This window comes from Pteropus vampyrus, unplaced genomic scaffold (genome assembly GCF_000151845.1).
Source record: "Pteropus vampyrus isolate Shadow unplaced genomic scaffold, Pvam_2.0 Scaffold79, whole genome shotgun sequence".
Classification (NCBI taxonomy): Eukaryota; Metazoa; Chordata; class Mammalia; order Chiroptera; family Pteropodidae; genus Pteropus; species Pteropus vampyrus.
The window spans coordinates 6,763,893-6,780,318 of NW_011888860.1; the positions used below are offsets into that span (position 1 = coordinate 6,763,893).

At 34.6% G+C, this 16,426-nt stretch overlaps 1 protein-coding gene across 1 annotated transcript in view; it reads left to right on the forward strand.

Moving 5' to 3' along the window:
* ATP10D (ATPase phospholipid transporting 10D (putative)) overlaps positions 1-16,426 on the forward strand; it is a 111,188-nt gene that overhangs the window by 42,691 nt on the left and 52,071 nt on the right. Inside the window, exons 4-9 of the mRNA XM_011362811.2 lie at positions 3,717-3,921; positions 5,938-6,023; positions 13,102-13,208; positions 13,499-13,630; positions 14,021-14,148; positions 14,269-14,521. Of these exons, the coding sequence (XP_011361113.1) occupies positions 3,717-3,921; positions 5,938-6,023; positions 13,102-13,208; positions 13,499-13,630; positions 14,021-14,148; positions 14,269-14,521 (911 nt within the window). The remainder of the gene's footprint in view (positions 1-3,716; positions 3,922-5,937; positions 6,024-13,101; positions 13,209-13,498; positions 13,631-14,020; positions 14,149-14,268; positions 14,522-16,426) is intronic.

Here is a 16,426-nt window from a genome sequence, read left to right on the forward strand (position 1 = left end):
ACCCCACTAAATCTAGTACCAATCTTCCCCCTTACATATTTATTACATTATTAACCATCTTCCCCATGGTAGCTTTACATCTACGCTCTACATCTCCATGTCTATTCTGCAACTGTCTGTTTGTACCTCTTAATCCCTTTGCCTTTTTTTTCCGCCCCCCAACTCCCCTGTTATCTAGTATCCCTCAAAATATTCTCTATATCTGTGAGTTTATTTCCACTTTTGTTGTTATTGTTTATTTTGTCCTTTAGATTCCACATGTACATGAAATCATGCAATATTTGTCTTTCTCTATCCGACCATTTCATTCAGCACAATACCCGCTAGGTCTTTCAAGACAATATCTTTTTTCATCCCCTTTCTTTTAGTCTGTGTGTATCTTTTAATCTGAAGTGAGTTTCTTGTAGGCAGCATATGTAGGGGTCTTGTTTTCTTATTCATTCAGCCACTCTATCCTTTGGTTGGAGCAGTTAATTCTTCTCCATTTGAGGTATTGTTGATAGGAATGTAATTATTCCCATTCTTTATGCCTGTTTTTGATACATTTTGTTTGTTTGTTTTGTTTTGTTTTTTAAAGAAGTCCCTCCAACATTTCCTGTAATACTGGCTTGGCGTTAATAAATTCCTTTAGCTTATTTTTGTATGGGAAACTCTTTATCTGTCCTTCAACTCTAGATGATAGCTTTTCTGGATAAAGTATTCTGGGTTTTCTTCATGTTGAATATTTTGTGCCAAGCGCTTATGTTCTACATACTTTCTTTTGAGAAATCAGCTGACAGTGTTATGGGTGCTCCCTTGTAGGTAGCTAACTGCTTTTCTCTTGCTGCTTTTAAGATTCTCTTCTTTGCATTTAACCTTTGGCATTTTAACTATGATGTGTCTTGGTGTGGGCCTCTTTAGGTTCCTTTTGTTTGGGATTCTCTGTGCTTCCCGGGGTTTTATGTCTATTTGGTTCACCAGATTTGGGAAGTTATCCATTATTATTTCTTCAAATACCTATTCAACTTCTTGTTTTCCTTCAGGTATCCCTACGCCATGGATATTTTTACATTTAATAGTGTCCCATAAGCTCCTTAAATTATTATTATAGTCTTGGCTTCTTTTTTCTTGCCATTCTGATTGAGTGTCCTTGGCTTCCCCATCTTCTATATCTGTGCTTCAGTCCTCTTCTTTATCACCTCTGTTTATTCCATGTAATATACTCTTCATCTCAGATAATGTGTTCTTCATTTCTGACTGTTTCCCTTTTACAATTTCCATTTCCATTTTTATGTTTTTTTTTATTTCTTTGTTGAAGTTCTCACTGAATTTATCTACACTTCCCAAAAGTTCATTGAGCATCTTTATAACCAGTGTTTTGAACTCTGCATCTGTTAAATTACTTGACTCCATTATATCTGGATCTCTCTTCTGTTCTGTCATATGGTTTCTGCTTCTTTGTCTTCCCTATTTGGCTGCCTTTCCATGTCTGTTTCTATCTACTAAGCAAAGCTCCTAAGTCTCCCGGTCTTATTAGTGTGGATTTGTGTAGTAAGTGTCCCATGGCACAGTCCTGAGAGAGGTTCAACTGCATGCCAATTTAGCCCAAGCCCGTGGCTCTCCAGGGCTACCTGTTAAGATTTGGCAAGCAATCCACAGATGCTGTGCTTATAGTTGCCTCAAAAGGCCACACCAGAAACTGAGGCCAGCTGCCTCCAGTGTGAGTCTAGGTGCTGCTCAGCAAGAAGCACCTGACTTGCTGAGGACACAACTGGATGTGGCTTAGGTGGGGCTGTGAGTTGGGTCGGAGTTTCAGGGAAGACTCTGGGCCAAGGGACTTCTGTTATTTGCTGATAATGTCTCAGCTATTGTGGATCCTGCATCCGTACATTGGGAGGAGGGGTGGTTCAACAGAGGGACAATGGATAACACAAGCACTTCTGCCCAGGAAAAAGCCTCGTCTCCAGCCCTCACTACAACAACTCAGTGTCTCCCTGTCAGTCCCTGGTACACCCCCACCCCACGTGTAGCCAACCAGGTGCTGGTACTCAGAGTAAGCAGGTCCATCATTGAGAAAGTTTGCTTGTGGTCATAGCCCCTTTAAGAGGCTATGTATTGATTTAATTTTCTTCTATCCATCCCTGTTGCTACTGCCTTTATTCTGACCATCTTCATCCCTCCCCTGAATTATTTTAATAACTTTTCATTGGTTTTATGGCCATTTTTACTCCTAATGAACCTGCTACCCAACAATCCTTCTATTACTGGGTACAGGAGAAGTAGGATCACATCCTTCTTCCTGTGAACCTTTAGTGACTCCTATTTTCTGTGGAATGAAATTCCTACTCTGATTTATGGCATTTAGGACTGAATCTTCAAAATATGACTTGTGCTTACCTTTTTGACCTTTTTTCTGTTACTTCCCTCCATGGACGAGTGAATTGGTGTTCACTGGTGTGCACAAACTTTAAGAAAAAGTTTGGTAGACAGAATAAATTATTGATTTGCCTTTCTCTGTGATCTAATAAACTCTAGGAAATTGAGGATTTTCTTTAGTTGGATTCAACTTGGTGCATTAGGTATTTTGAAAGAATATGTCCTTAAAATGTACATCTTAGCTCTTAAGCTAAATTTTTGAAATATCTGATATAATTCTGTATAACAAGTTATACAGGTATCGGCCTAAGGTAGCATTTCTATTTAATGTGTTAATTTTTCATGTATAGGTTGCATAACTTAGAATATAACTATTTCCCAGGCTTCTTTGACAATGAATTTAAATATTTAGTCCCATAAATGTAATAGAAAGTAAATCTTATTTTTAAAATAAGTGTATTTTTGTGACAAATACCAGTTGTTTATAGATATTCGGGAGGCAATAGGGGAATGAGATAGACTTCTAACATTCGTTGGCAGCATTGTGTGTGAAATGCTGCCTAAATAGCTGATAAAATGTTCTGTAATACAAGTGTCCTCATTCTACTCTAAGGAAGATGCTTTGTGGAACATAATTCATGCTGTTGGTATGAAAAGGCATGAGAAGTTTGGCAAAAAATTTAACATAAAGTAGAGTATTTAAGGCAAGTCATCCTCAAATGACATGTCTTTCTTTTAAAAGAAGTTGAATATATAGAATGGGAAAACTGTAATTTTGAAAAGGGATAAAATTTGCCATTTTCCTTTCTAAGAACCAGTTTCAACAGACCAAGGACTGTTTTAACCAGTTTTTTATTAAATGAAAATTAAAGATATGAATATGGTAGCATAACGATTTTTTAATATTGTGTCTGGATATTCGTTTCTTTTGTGTTTTCTTTAATTATCCATTCTGTCTGAGAGCAGATGGTGTGTCTAGTATACTTCCAGTTCTTGACACCTGACCATAGAATAGCATGTAGGAATTTCTTCATATGGGAATAAACCAATAAAATGTTAGTTTTAATTATATTCCAGCATTACACTCAAACAGCATAATAGTTCAAATATCTCACAGGAAAAAAAGCTGAAAAACATGTTTTAGCAGCTTAGTAACTAAATTTTCAAGTAAATCAAGTTGTAGAATATAGGTTTTACCTCAATTCCCGCACTTCCTTTTTAGCATTTAATGGGTTAAAATTCACCCTAAAATTTTAAACATGCTTTAAATTATACAGTAAAACTCAAAAAAAAAAACCTATTGTATATATTTCTGACTTGATATTCTCTTTAAACTTCCCCCCCTCCCCCTCCAATTTTAGGAAAGAGAAAAAGTATGTTGAGCAGCGCTGGAAAGATGTTACTGTTGGGGACTTTATTCGCCTTTCCTGTAATGAGATTATTCCTGCAGATATGGTCTTACTCTTTTCCACTGATCCAGATGGAATCTGTCATATTGAGACGTCTGGTCTTGATGGTGAAAGCAATTTAAAACAGAGGCAGGTGGTTCGGGGATATGCAGAGCAGGTAAATAATGTGTTCTCATCTAGCAGCATTAACATTTTCTTTTGAGAAGATGACTGAGCTTATTTTTGCATGTACTGGTAAAGAGATTTTAAAATTCTTTTTTACCAGTACAAAATGGAATCCTAGAAGGCTTCATTCAGCTCCAGATATCAGTGGACATATGCTGTATCTTATAGATAATAGGATATAATGACTTAGGAGTTCAGACATTTCAGTCTGTCCATCATGTATTTTTTGGAACTGAACTAAAGGAACCTAACAGAATTATTTTGCAGTTTAGAAAATTATTTTGCGATACAAATAATCACCTTTTAATTTATCTTTCTGAAGCTTAGATTTTATATGTTACTGAAGCTGGAGACATAAGTTGATCCTTGTTCTTAAAATCTGTAATTACTTGTATATCGAGGTGTTTTAAGACTTGTAGCTTCTCATGCTGCAGAGCTCCTAGACCCTTTACTGTGCTGTGGTGAGGGAAGCAAGAACTTTGAAGTTATATTAATTAACATGAGTTTGAACGAATGCTAGCTCTGCCATTTAATTACTGTGTGATTTTGGCCTAGTCACTTACACACTTTATGCTTCAGTTTCCTTATTTAAAATGGAAATGATGATGTCTCCCTCCTGGCATTGCTGAGACTCAAATTAAGTAATATATGTAAAAGTTTCATATATAATGAATGCCTAAATATTAGTTTCCCTTCCCTTTCTCTGAAAGCTCTTGAGATGAAGTATTTTAAAATGTTATGGTCTTTTAACTGAACTATTAAGCCAGATTTCCTTCATCTTATACTTATAAACCAAAAAAAAAAAAAAAAGTTTTAGCCAAAGAACACTGTTATCTTTAGTAAATTTAATCATATCACATGGGGCCCATCTTTCTACCTATGTATTTCATTTAGATCCTCTGTAATTGATATGCCTCTGAGCTTATTGTCATTATCACTTTAGAAAGCATTCTTGTACCTAAGACATTGACAAAAGTCTTGTATAACTTGGAATTCTATTACATGCCACTAACTACCTACTTTGAAGGTTGTGCTAGTTTATTAGTCAGCACATTTTGGATTCAATTAAGGGTGAGTGCTCTGGTATTTCATGACCTCATTTGTAATCCTGGCTCTAAATACTTTCTTGTTTTGAGACCTTTAGCAAATTACTGATCCTCTTTGTGTTTCTCTTTCTTCATCTAGTAATTTGACCTAATTTACAATACCACATGGGTCTGGGAGGAAGAAATTTATTGACGTGTTTAAAGTGCTGAATAGAGTCTAGTTTATCAAAAAAAACTCAAATATTATTAGCAAATCAAATTATATGATCATAACTCACATTTTCCATACATTTGCTATGATGTAGTTAGTAATATTTTATGAGCTATAGCAACAGCATCTCTTTTATTAGTCAAAAAATATTTTAAAAAAGGAAATGAGATAAGATTGGCAGAGCTCGTTCTTAGTGAGTTCATGCCTATGTTCTATAAAGACTTTTTTATTTGATCATTGGTTTCATAGAACGTTCTAAAATTATCATTCAATTTATTAGAGAATATCGTTAAGATATTGATGTCCATTTTTTAATTTTTTAAAATAAAATATGCTGGGATCAAATGCACATGTGCTTAGAGTGTTCACATATATACATTTACTCTCAGAAACTACCTGTATGGTTAAAGAACAACAACAAAAGTATTTTCAGCTTTTCAGTAGCTTCTAGATAAGGATGTTTACTGCAGAGTCCTGCCTGGATTCCAGCATATGATTTGGACATTTTTATCACCTGCTGATGTTTATTTACATTCTAGGATCATTTGATCCCATTTATTTGTTCATAATTATGCCTATACTTTCCTTCATGTGGGCAGTTTGTGACATAAACTTTGTGGTAAGCATGCCTTCATTTTACTTTAAAAATTGAAAGGATAAACACTTAAATCTCAAGGGTTTAATCTTGATCTTGTTTTGTGATTTAAATTAATTAATTAATTAATTAATTAATTTATTTATTTATTTTTAGGACTCTGAAGTTGATCCTGAGAAATTCTCCAGTAGGATAGAATGTGAAAATCCAAACAATGATCTCAACAGATTCCGAGGCTTCCTGTGAGTGATTCATGATTTACCTTTGTGGCTATGAGAGGAATTGTGTGTTGCAACTATATTTAACTTGATAAAACTTTTCTGTACTTATATCCAAGTCAAATCATTAATGACCATATGTTTAGCCACCTTAATAATTTGGCAAATCTTTACCTGTGTATATTTAAAAATAACAACAAAATTTTGTTTTTAAATTAATCCCAGGATCTCTTTCAGTGGTGTAAGAATGTATTACATGAGCTTCATATTAAGCCCAAGACATGTTAGCTGTTTGGAAGGAGGTGTTTGGATAGAACTGACAGCTTAAGTGTCATGGGAAGCTGTGACAGTGTTCATTCTGGAGATTTCCTGTGACATCCACATACCTTTTGTAAGAGCATCTAAAATTGGCTGTCTTAGCTAATTTTAGGCCTGGCTTGTACCAATTAAGTGCTTTATTCCTTGAGCCAAGTTATTTACTTTTTTTGGTCCTTAGTTTTCCTTATTTTTATGAAGATAAAATTAGACCTATTTCATAGCAGTGCTCTTGTGAAAAAATAGTAAAGAGAAAAGTTTCCAACTGATTTTTGGCACCAGAATTATCCTGATACCATTACCCTGACACCAACAGCATACAAGACATTTAAGGAAAGATAAATATCTCGTGTACATAAATGCAAAAATACACAAAATTTTAGCAGATCACATCCAACAATACATAAAAGGATAATACATCATTACTCAGTGGGACTTACCCAAAAAATGCAGTGTTGGTTTAACATTAGAAAATCAAACAATGTATTACCATATTAACAAACCATATTAACAAACCATAATTAAGTAATTAAAAAAGAAAACCAGGTGATCGTTTCATATATGTAGACAAAGTATTTGACAAAAATCTAACTTCCATTCTTGCAAACTGGAAATAGAAGGGAACTTTCTCAACCTGAAAAAGGGCATTTATGAAAACCCTACAGATAGCATCATACTTAATGGTAACAGGCTGAATATTTTTTCCCTAAAATCAAGAACAAGACATAAATATTCACTCTTACTACTTCTATTCAAGATTCTACTGAAGACTCTAGCTAGTGCAGTCAGGCAAGAAAAAGAAATAAAAAGCATCAATAAAGAAAGGAGTAAAACTATCTTTTATTCATAGATGGTGTTATGGTCTTTGTAGAAAATCTGATGAAATCTACACAGAGCTACAAGAATTAATACGTGGGTTTCGCAATGTTATAGGAAAGATCAATAGACAAAAATCAGTTGTGTTCTATATACTAGCAATGAGCACTCAGACATTGTAATTTTAAAAAATACAACTTAGTATCAGAAAAGATTAAATACTTTACAATAAATCTGACAAAGATTTGTCAGGCCTGAACACTGAAAACCACTGAACACTTAAGAGAAATTAAAGACCTAAGTAAATGGAGAGATATATGTTCTTTATATGACTCAATATTTTTATGATGTCAGTTTTTCCCCAACTTATCTGTTGATTCAGTGTAATACCAATCAAAATCCCAGCAAGTTATTTTTTAGAAATTGATAAGTTTATTCTAAAAATATTAGCTAAAACAATGTTGGAAAAGAAGAACAAAGTTGGAGGGCTACGATCACCTGGTTTCAAGACTTATTATAAAGGTACAGTAATCAAGCTAATGTCATTTTGGCATAAAGATTTACCAATAGATCAATGAAAAAGATTATGGAGTCTGGAAATTGACCCGCACGTTTATAGACAACTGGTTTTTGACAAAGATGCAGAGATTAATGAAAAAATGTTAGTCTTCAACAAATGGTGCTGCAGCAATTCAATATCTATATTCAAAAAATGAACTTCAGTCTAGACCTCTCACCATTTAAAAAAATTAAAAATGGATTCTACACATAAGTGTAAACCTAAAATTATAAAATTCCTAGAAGAAAACATAGGGGCACTCTTTGGTTCTTTGTGTTAGGCAAAGATTTCTTAGATACGATAATAAAAGCACAATTCATAAAAGGACAAAAAATAAGTAAATAAAACAACTTTATCAAAATTAAAAACTTTTTCTCTTCATATAACAGTTAAGTGAGTGGAAACAAAAGTCGCAGACTGGAAGAAAATATTTTCGATGCATGTACCTGATATAGGACTTGTATTCAGTGTATATAAAGATATCTGAAAACTCAGTAATAAGAAAACAATACAATTTTTAAAATGGTCAAAAAATTTGAAAATTTACCAAAGAGGATATGTAGATGACAAATATTTGTGTGAAAAGGTGCAAGTTAAAACTATGGAGCTCTAGTACTAAAGTTAAGACTAACTATACCAGTGTCAAGGATGTAGAAGAACCGGAACACAAATACTGCTGATAGGAATGTGAAATTGTACAATCACTTTGGAAACAGTTTGGAAATTTCCTAAAATTAAACATACACCCATATGATCTGGCCATTCCATTCCTCAGTATTTATGTAAGAGGAAAGAAAACGTATAGTAACCTGTATACAAATGTTCATAGCAGCTTTGTTTGTACTAGCCCCAAACTGGGAACAATCCAGATGTCCAACAACATGTAAATGGATTAAGAAGTTGTCATATACCTATACAATGGAATACTACTCAGCGGCAAAAGGGAATTCATTAGTGATACTTGCAACAACATGAATACATCTCAAAATAATCCTGTTGAGTGAAAGCCAGGCCAAAAAAAAGAAGAATATATGTTATATGATCTGGTTTATACAGTCTCTCAAAAATGAAAAGTAATTTTTAGTGATAGAAAGCAGATTCGTGGGTGCCTGGAATGGGGAGCTTGGGAAGGATGGATTACAAAAGGGCATGCAGATATGATTTCACTTATATGTGGAATCTAAAGAACAAAATAAAGCAGAAACAGACTCATAGATCCAGAGAACAAACTGGTGATTGCCAGATTGGAGGGGGCTGGGTCAAAAAGGTAAAAGAAGTAAGAAGTACAAATCAGTAGTTATGAAATAGTCACTGGGATGTAAAGTAAAGCATAGGGAATATAATCAATAATATTGTAATAACTATGTATGTTGTCATATGGGTATTAGGCTTATCAGGGAGTCACTTTGTAAATTATATTAATGTCTAACCACTATGATGTATACCTGAAACTAATATAAAGTAATGTTGAATGTCAACTCTAATTGAAAAAGAAAAAAGACGAGTAAGGCTTAAAAAGGAATGAGGAAACTTTTGGGGTGATGGATATGTTTATTATCCTGACTACAGTGATGGTTTCACAGGGGAAACATGTCAAAACATCAGATTTTACACTTGAAGTATGTGTAGTTTTTCCTCAATAAAGCTGTTTAAAATTTTAAAAGGAGTATGAGTTATTGTAGAAAGAAGTGTAGAATATGGTGGTAGTATCTTTAAGTAGCACCTGATACAGACACGTTGTGGGACAGGGATAGGGAACTAGGCAATGGAAAAGATAAAGGGCTTGGTTCAGGTAGGGAGGTAATGCCAGAATTAAATCTTTGAGAATAAGAAGATGCCAGGCAGGCAACTAAGTGCAAAGAATGACATTCCAGGTTGAGGGAGCAACATAGGCAGTGGCATAGAGGCCTGAGACCATGGTGCATTTGTGAGGTTATGGGTAGTTAGGTATGGCTGCAGTGTGGGTGATCAATAAGGTCCATCATAAAGAAGCCAGATCCTGAAGTACCTTGTATGTTTTGCTTAAGATGAAATACTTATCCCGAAGTCATTGGAATTAATATTAGAGAAATTATTTTTGGTGATTTTCATGAAGAGACATTAGGCAGATGCCCCTCTCATCAGAAACATGCTCACAGCCATCTCTTAGGATGAATGCTTTCCAAGGATTATTTCCTCTAGCTGCTGACCATTCATAAAGTTTCCTCTTGTAAATGTCAGATTCAGGGACTGCCATTTTTAAACCTGAAGTCAGATCTGTTTTAGGGTCCAGCCCATACAGCCATCCTCTCCTCACAGCTAGGAATGCTGACTCTACTAACAAACTCAGTCTTGCCTATGGTAGAATGCATCTTGTTTACGAGCACGAGATATCAGGAAGAAATACTAACCTAGCACTGTGTGATCTGGAGCATAGAACTCTGCCCAGAATCTGATCAAAGCATGCATGCAGTATTTTTTTTTTAATTATAAAAAAATCATTGTTGCCATTGCTAATTCTGATCCTGTGTTCCATTTCTGACAGCTTGTCTAATATCTGAGACTCCATCTATGCTAGGTACTGAGTTTTGCCCCAGAACCCTTATTTAGTCCCAAAGCCCCTCATGCTTCCCTGCAGTCTACATTGTCACTTCACCCTGGATTCCTGGACACCGTGTTGGCTTGCCCTTTGCTTCCTCCATTCACGATAAGCTCTTCTAATACTGGTTTGTTCCAGCATATGCTGCCTTACTTTCTGACTAGCATGGTCTGACTACTGAAGTGGTCTTCCCCCTGGAAGATGCTCTCATTTCCTCTTCCCTCTCTCAGATTCTTTCTTCCTTAGTGATCAGACTTCCCTGGCACTGCTCTATGGATGTCTGTAATGAGAGCTGGCTTTGCAGAGAAGCATTTAATGAGAGAATGAACCCAGGTAGATACAGTGATTTTCTGTGAAATTATTTTTAGCCACCAAACTAACTCCTTGTCCTTTTATTATATAGTGGTCTGTTTTCTAAAATCAAAAAATCAAAATGTCAAACTCACTCTCTGTTATGGCCTCTCTGATCTTATTACTCTCAGGCAGAACTGACTTCCTCACTATTTGCATCCACGTTGTATGCTGACTATCAGATTTCTGTCATAATAGTTATAATATTTTTTATTGTACTTATGTATTTCCATACCAGTCACCTTCTCTTGGACCACAGGAGTCAAACCGTGTGTTTGTTTTTTCATTCCCAGCATCTGGTGAGAGTGCTAGTCACATAGCAGATGTTAGATAGGCTTTTGAATAGGTGAGAGCTCTATGTGTTTAGTCAGTACTTCATGTAGAATCCAGGGGTCACACACTCTAAGTGCCAGATATCACACACCCATCAGGTGCAGGACATGTTTAGCATTTGGGTGGATGCAGCCAATACAGAAGCTGGGCTTTCATCTGATTGGACTACTAGAGTGATGTAATGGTGAAAAATAAGGATTCCTGGGGGGAAAATATCTTAACACTTACTAAGGAAATTTGGAGCTCATACTTTAATATATTAAATCTGTTCCTATAAAGGTTCTAGGGCTAAAACATGCTATATTGATGAGGATTGGGTGGTACTTGCCTGGCAATGCTATGTGGAAATGTAAATGTTGGAATTTAATTTCCTCATGTGTAAAACCAGGAAGTCGAATGCGATTAAACCCAAGGACATTCTAGCTCAGACCATAACCCTGTAGTTCCCTCGGTACATAAATCTATACATATGAAGAAAGAATACACTTCTTAGATGAAAGTGCTTTACAAATTATAGAAGTGAAATGACATCTAGTTTTCTCCTCTTCAGTGACATGAAACCTTCTTTGAAGAGTTTTTATTTTCTTTTCCTTGTAATTCCAGTTAGCAAAGATAGCAAATATAATGGCAATTTTTCTGTATGTAAGAAAGAGGAAACAACTTATAGACTGAAGTATATAGACTGAAATAAAATTAGACAATAATCTAATTTTAATGCTGGAATTAAGAGGGCATTTTCAAAATTGTGAAATACATTTTGCTTATTTTAATTTTTTTCAATGATTTTGACTATTTTTGCTACTGTAGTAATTCAATCAATTAATAATTTTTAACTCATATTACAGAAAATTTCAAATATGCATATTTAGAGAAGTATGATGAACACTCATGTACCTTCACTCAGTTTAACTATTTTATAATTTTGCCAGCTTTGTTTCCATTATCCTCCCACTTCCTCCCTCACTCCTATATTATATCATATTACTGAAAATACTTCACTATGCATATACAGCAGAAAAGGACTGTTAAAAACCATAGTTATAACATTATTGCATCTAACTAAAGAACAATTTCTTGATATCATCTAATATCTAGTCTTTGTTTAAATTTCTCCAATTATCTCAAGAAAAGATTTTTATAGTCAATATATTTTAACCAGGATCAATAGAAGATTGACACATTGTATTTGGTTGATATGTCTCTGTATTTCCTTTCTCAAAATATTGGGTCATTTCGCTTGTAGAATTTACCACGTTCTAGATTGAGCTGATTGCATCCTCCCTGTGTTTTGTCTCCCTGCCCTTTCTTTTGCCCCCATACCATTCGTATGTTGAATAAATCAGGTCATTTTGCCTGCAGAGTTTACCAGATTTTAGATTTGGCCAACTGCCTCCTAGTGATGGTAGGTTATATGTTACTCTGGCCCTCTCTACTGTAAACTGTGTAGAGAAACTTTCAGAATCTGATGAAAGAGTTTCTCTCCCTAGAAAATGACAAATGTGTATATATATGCAAATAACAACATACATATGCAGAAAATATTGCATACAATTTCAAAGGCTTCACAGATCCCCAGAAGCCATAGATCCCAGGCTGGTTTGCCTTGAGAGAGGTTCCCTTAGAGACATGCACTTCCTATCCTATAACATCTGTAGGCCTGTGATGTCTCCTTGTCCTGTTGATAGTTCTCTTAAGATTGTTATGAACCTTATCCTTTCATTATCAAGTTCTCCATCAGCCTTTCATCTAATGATTTTAGCAGTTACTAATTATCATTGCCTAGAATAATCCTTGATTTCATCTGGTTTGAAAATGGTGATTTTCTAATTCTACCAAGAACTTTTCTCTCATAATCAGCTATTAATTACTGAAATATAGTTTGTACTAGAAAAACAACGTTTTTAGGCTTTTGTAAAACTAGAGTTGACCAAAAAAATGAACAATAGAAAACAATGGTAGTTAGAAACTTGTTGCATCGTTTTTCATAGCCAAAGCAGATAACTCTGAAATAACAAAAGCAAACGGACCAGAGATTTGAGACCTTTCCTGTGAACTACCTAAATTAATACTCCAATGAAGAAAACTGAAAATCATTTTATATTCCCACTTTTGCTATTTAAAAATGAATCTATATGTTCTCTTTCTTACAGAGAACATTCCAACAAAGACTGCGTGGGTCTCGGTAAAGAAAATTTATTGCTTAGGGGATGCACTATTAGAAACACAGAAGCTGTTGTGGGCATTGTGGTTTATGCAGGTTGGTTACACTTCTGATTTTTCACCATTGTCTCCTTTGTGTTTTTCTACAAGTTAACATGTTCCATTTACTCAAAATGCAGTCTCTAAAAGCAGAAGGGAAATTTTGTCTTGATAAACTTAATCATTGGTCTGTGTTTTTCTAAATGGATTGCAAAGGCAAACTAAATTAACAAAATATGTTATGTAACTACTTTTTATGAAATTGTCTGCCAGAGAGATTTTAAAATATGATATTTGCTACCTGGCTTTAATTTATACATTTTCTGACATATCTTGTTACCTGCGTAGGCCATGAAACCAAAGCAATGCTGAACAACAGCGGTCCAAGGTATAAGCGCAGCAAATTAGAAAGAAGAGCAAATACAGATGTCCTCTGGTGTGTCCTGCTTTTGTTCATAATGTGTTTAACTGGTGCATTAGGTAGGTAAAATTTGATTATTTGCTGACATGTTTTCAGCAAGATATTCATTTAAAAGTATTTTTAAAAATTTATGAATGTTAGACTTTTGGAACGGAAGTTTTATTTGCCAAAGATTTTTTTAAGTCACATTCTTATCTCTGTCATTTTTTGGCCTACAAAATATTAATATTGATTATATCCAGTTACCTGTGGCCACTGCACTGAAGGAGCTGGGAAGAAATTTAAAGAAAGAAAGATAGGGGATGTGTAGTCATTTGAATTTGAATTTGTTTCCAAAAGCAATTGATGTTCAACCAAAATAAACTCATCTCTCTTTCTTTAGGAATAAAGTTCCATATTTGTATAACATATATGTAACATTTATTTAATATCTGTGTGTTTTTTGAAAGGTCATGGAATCTGGTTGAGTAGATATGAAAATGTACTCTTTTTTAATATCCCTGAGCCTGACGGACATGTCATATCACCACTGTTGGCAGGATTCTATATGTTTTGGACCATGATCATTTTGTTACAGGTAATTTCTGTCAAGTGCATCCTAGAATTTTAAGATTTTTACTATATACTTAGCTATATTCAGCTTCTCATCCTTTCTTCCCCGCCTTTAATGTTTTTTAAATTGCTTGGTTCTTCTTAGGTCTTGATTCCCATTTCTCTCTATGTTTCCATTGAAATTGTGAAGCTTGGACAAATATATTTTATTCAAAGTGATATGGATTTCTACAATGAGAAAATGGATTCTACTGTTCAATGCCGCGCCCTCAACATTGCTGAAGATCTTGGGCAGATTCAGTATCTCTTTTCTGATAAAACAGGAACCCTCACTGAGAATAAGATGGTTTTTAGAAGATGTAGTGTGGCAGGCTTTGATTACTGCCATGAAGAAAATGGTGAGTGTTGGGTGTCTATGAAAACCAACCTTAATATTGGTCTTTTTATACTCACTTAAAGATTTGATCATTCTAGTATGGAAATACTATATTTAAGCTGTGGGTACTTAGCTCATCCAAATGGGTGGTAAGCTTAATTGTCATCTCTTCAAAAGTTAGTAGGTCAAAGCCAAAGAATCTACTGCTGTCTTTTCTTTTAAAGGACACTAAATTACCAGTGGTGATAGAAGGTTATGGGTTGCAGATGGTGACAGTGATATTGCATTATAGATACTTTGAAGAATCTAATGAAACTATGAACCATCTCCCTAAAAAATATTTTGAAAATAATTCCATAGGAACTTTAACCCCAACATTCAGCCACTAGGTATTCATTAATTCTTAGTTAAGAACATCTAGTTTTAGGAAAAATAAGATGAAGAACAAAGTTAGAGGTATCACACTACCTGATATCAAACTATACTACAAGACTATAGTAATCAAAACATCATGGTACTAGCACAAAAACAGACATAGATAGATCAATGGAACAGAATAGAGAGTCCAGAAATAAACCCATACCAATATGGTCATTTAATCTATGGCAAAGGAGGCAAGAATATACAATGGGGTGTATTCAATAAATGTTGTTGGGAAAACCGGACAGATATACACTAAAAAAAATGAAATTAGACCACCTTCTCATACCATATACAAAAGTAAACTCAAAATGGATTAAAGACTTAAATGTAAGACCCAAAACCACAAAACTCCTAAAAAAAAAACATAAGCAATAACCTCTGACATTGTTCCTACCAGTAGTTTTGTTTTGTTTTTTGTTTTTTGATATATCTCCTCAGTCAGAGAAACAAAAGAAAAAAATCAAATGAGGCTACATCAAATGTGAAAGTTTTTGCACAGCAAAGGGAAACCATCAAAAAACAAAATGACAGCCTACTAAATAGAAGATATTTTTCAGTGATATATCTGATAAGGGATTAGTATTCAAAATTTATAAAGAACTCATACAATTCAAAACCAAAAAACCAAGCAGTCCAATTAAAAATTGGGCAGAGGACCTGAATAGGCATTTCTCTAAAGAGAACATACAAATGGCCAATGGGCACATGAAAAGGTGCTCAACACCCCTAAGCATGAGAGAAACACAAATTAAAACCACAATGAGCTATCACCTTACACTTGTCAGAATGGCTATCATCAATAAATCAAAAACAACAAGCATTGGTGAGTATGTAGGGAAAAGGGAACTCTCATACACTGCTGGTGGGATTGCAAATTGGTGTAGCCACTATGGAAAACAGTCTGGAGGTTCTTCAAAAAATTAAAACTAGAACTACCTTATGACCCAGCAATTAGACTTCTGCGTATTATCCAAAGAAAACCAAAACACTAATTTGAAAAGATATATGCACCCTATATTCACTGAAGCGCTATTTACAATAGCCAAGATATGGGAGCCTCTTAAGTGCCCGTCAGTAGACAATTCGATAAAGACGTGGTACATATATACAATGGGATATCACTCAGCTATAAAAAAATTGAAATCATTTGCAACAACATGGATGGGCCTAGAGGATATTATGCTAAGTGAAATAAGTCAGACAGAAAGACAAATACCACATGATTTCACCTATATGTAGAATCTAAAGAACAAAATAAACGAACAAAACAAATAGACTCAGATACAGAGAATAAACTGGTGATCGCCAGATGGGAGGGAGGTTGGGGGACTGAGTGAAAGAGGTGAAGGGATTAAGAAGTATAAATTGGTAGTTACAAAATAGTCACAGGAATGTGAAGTACAGCATAGGGAATATAATCAATAATATTGTAATAACTATGTATAGTGCTGGGTGGGTTCTAGACTAATCAGGGGGATCACTTCATAAATTATGTAAATGTCTA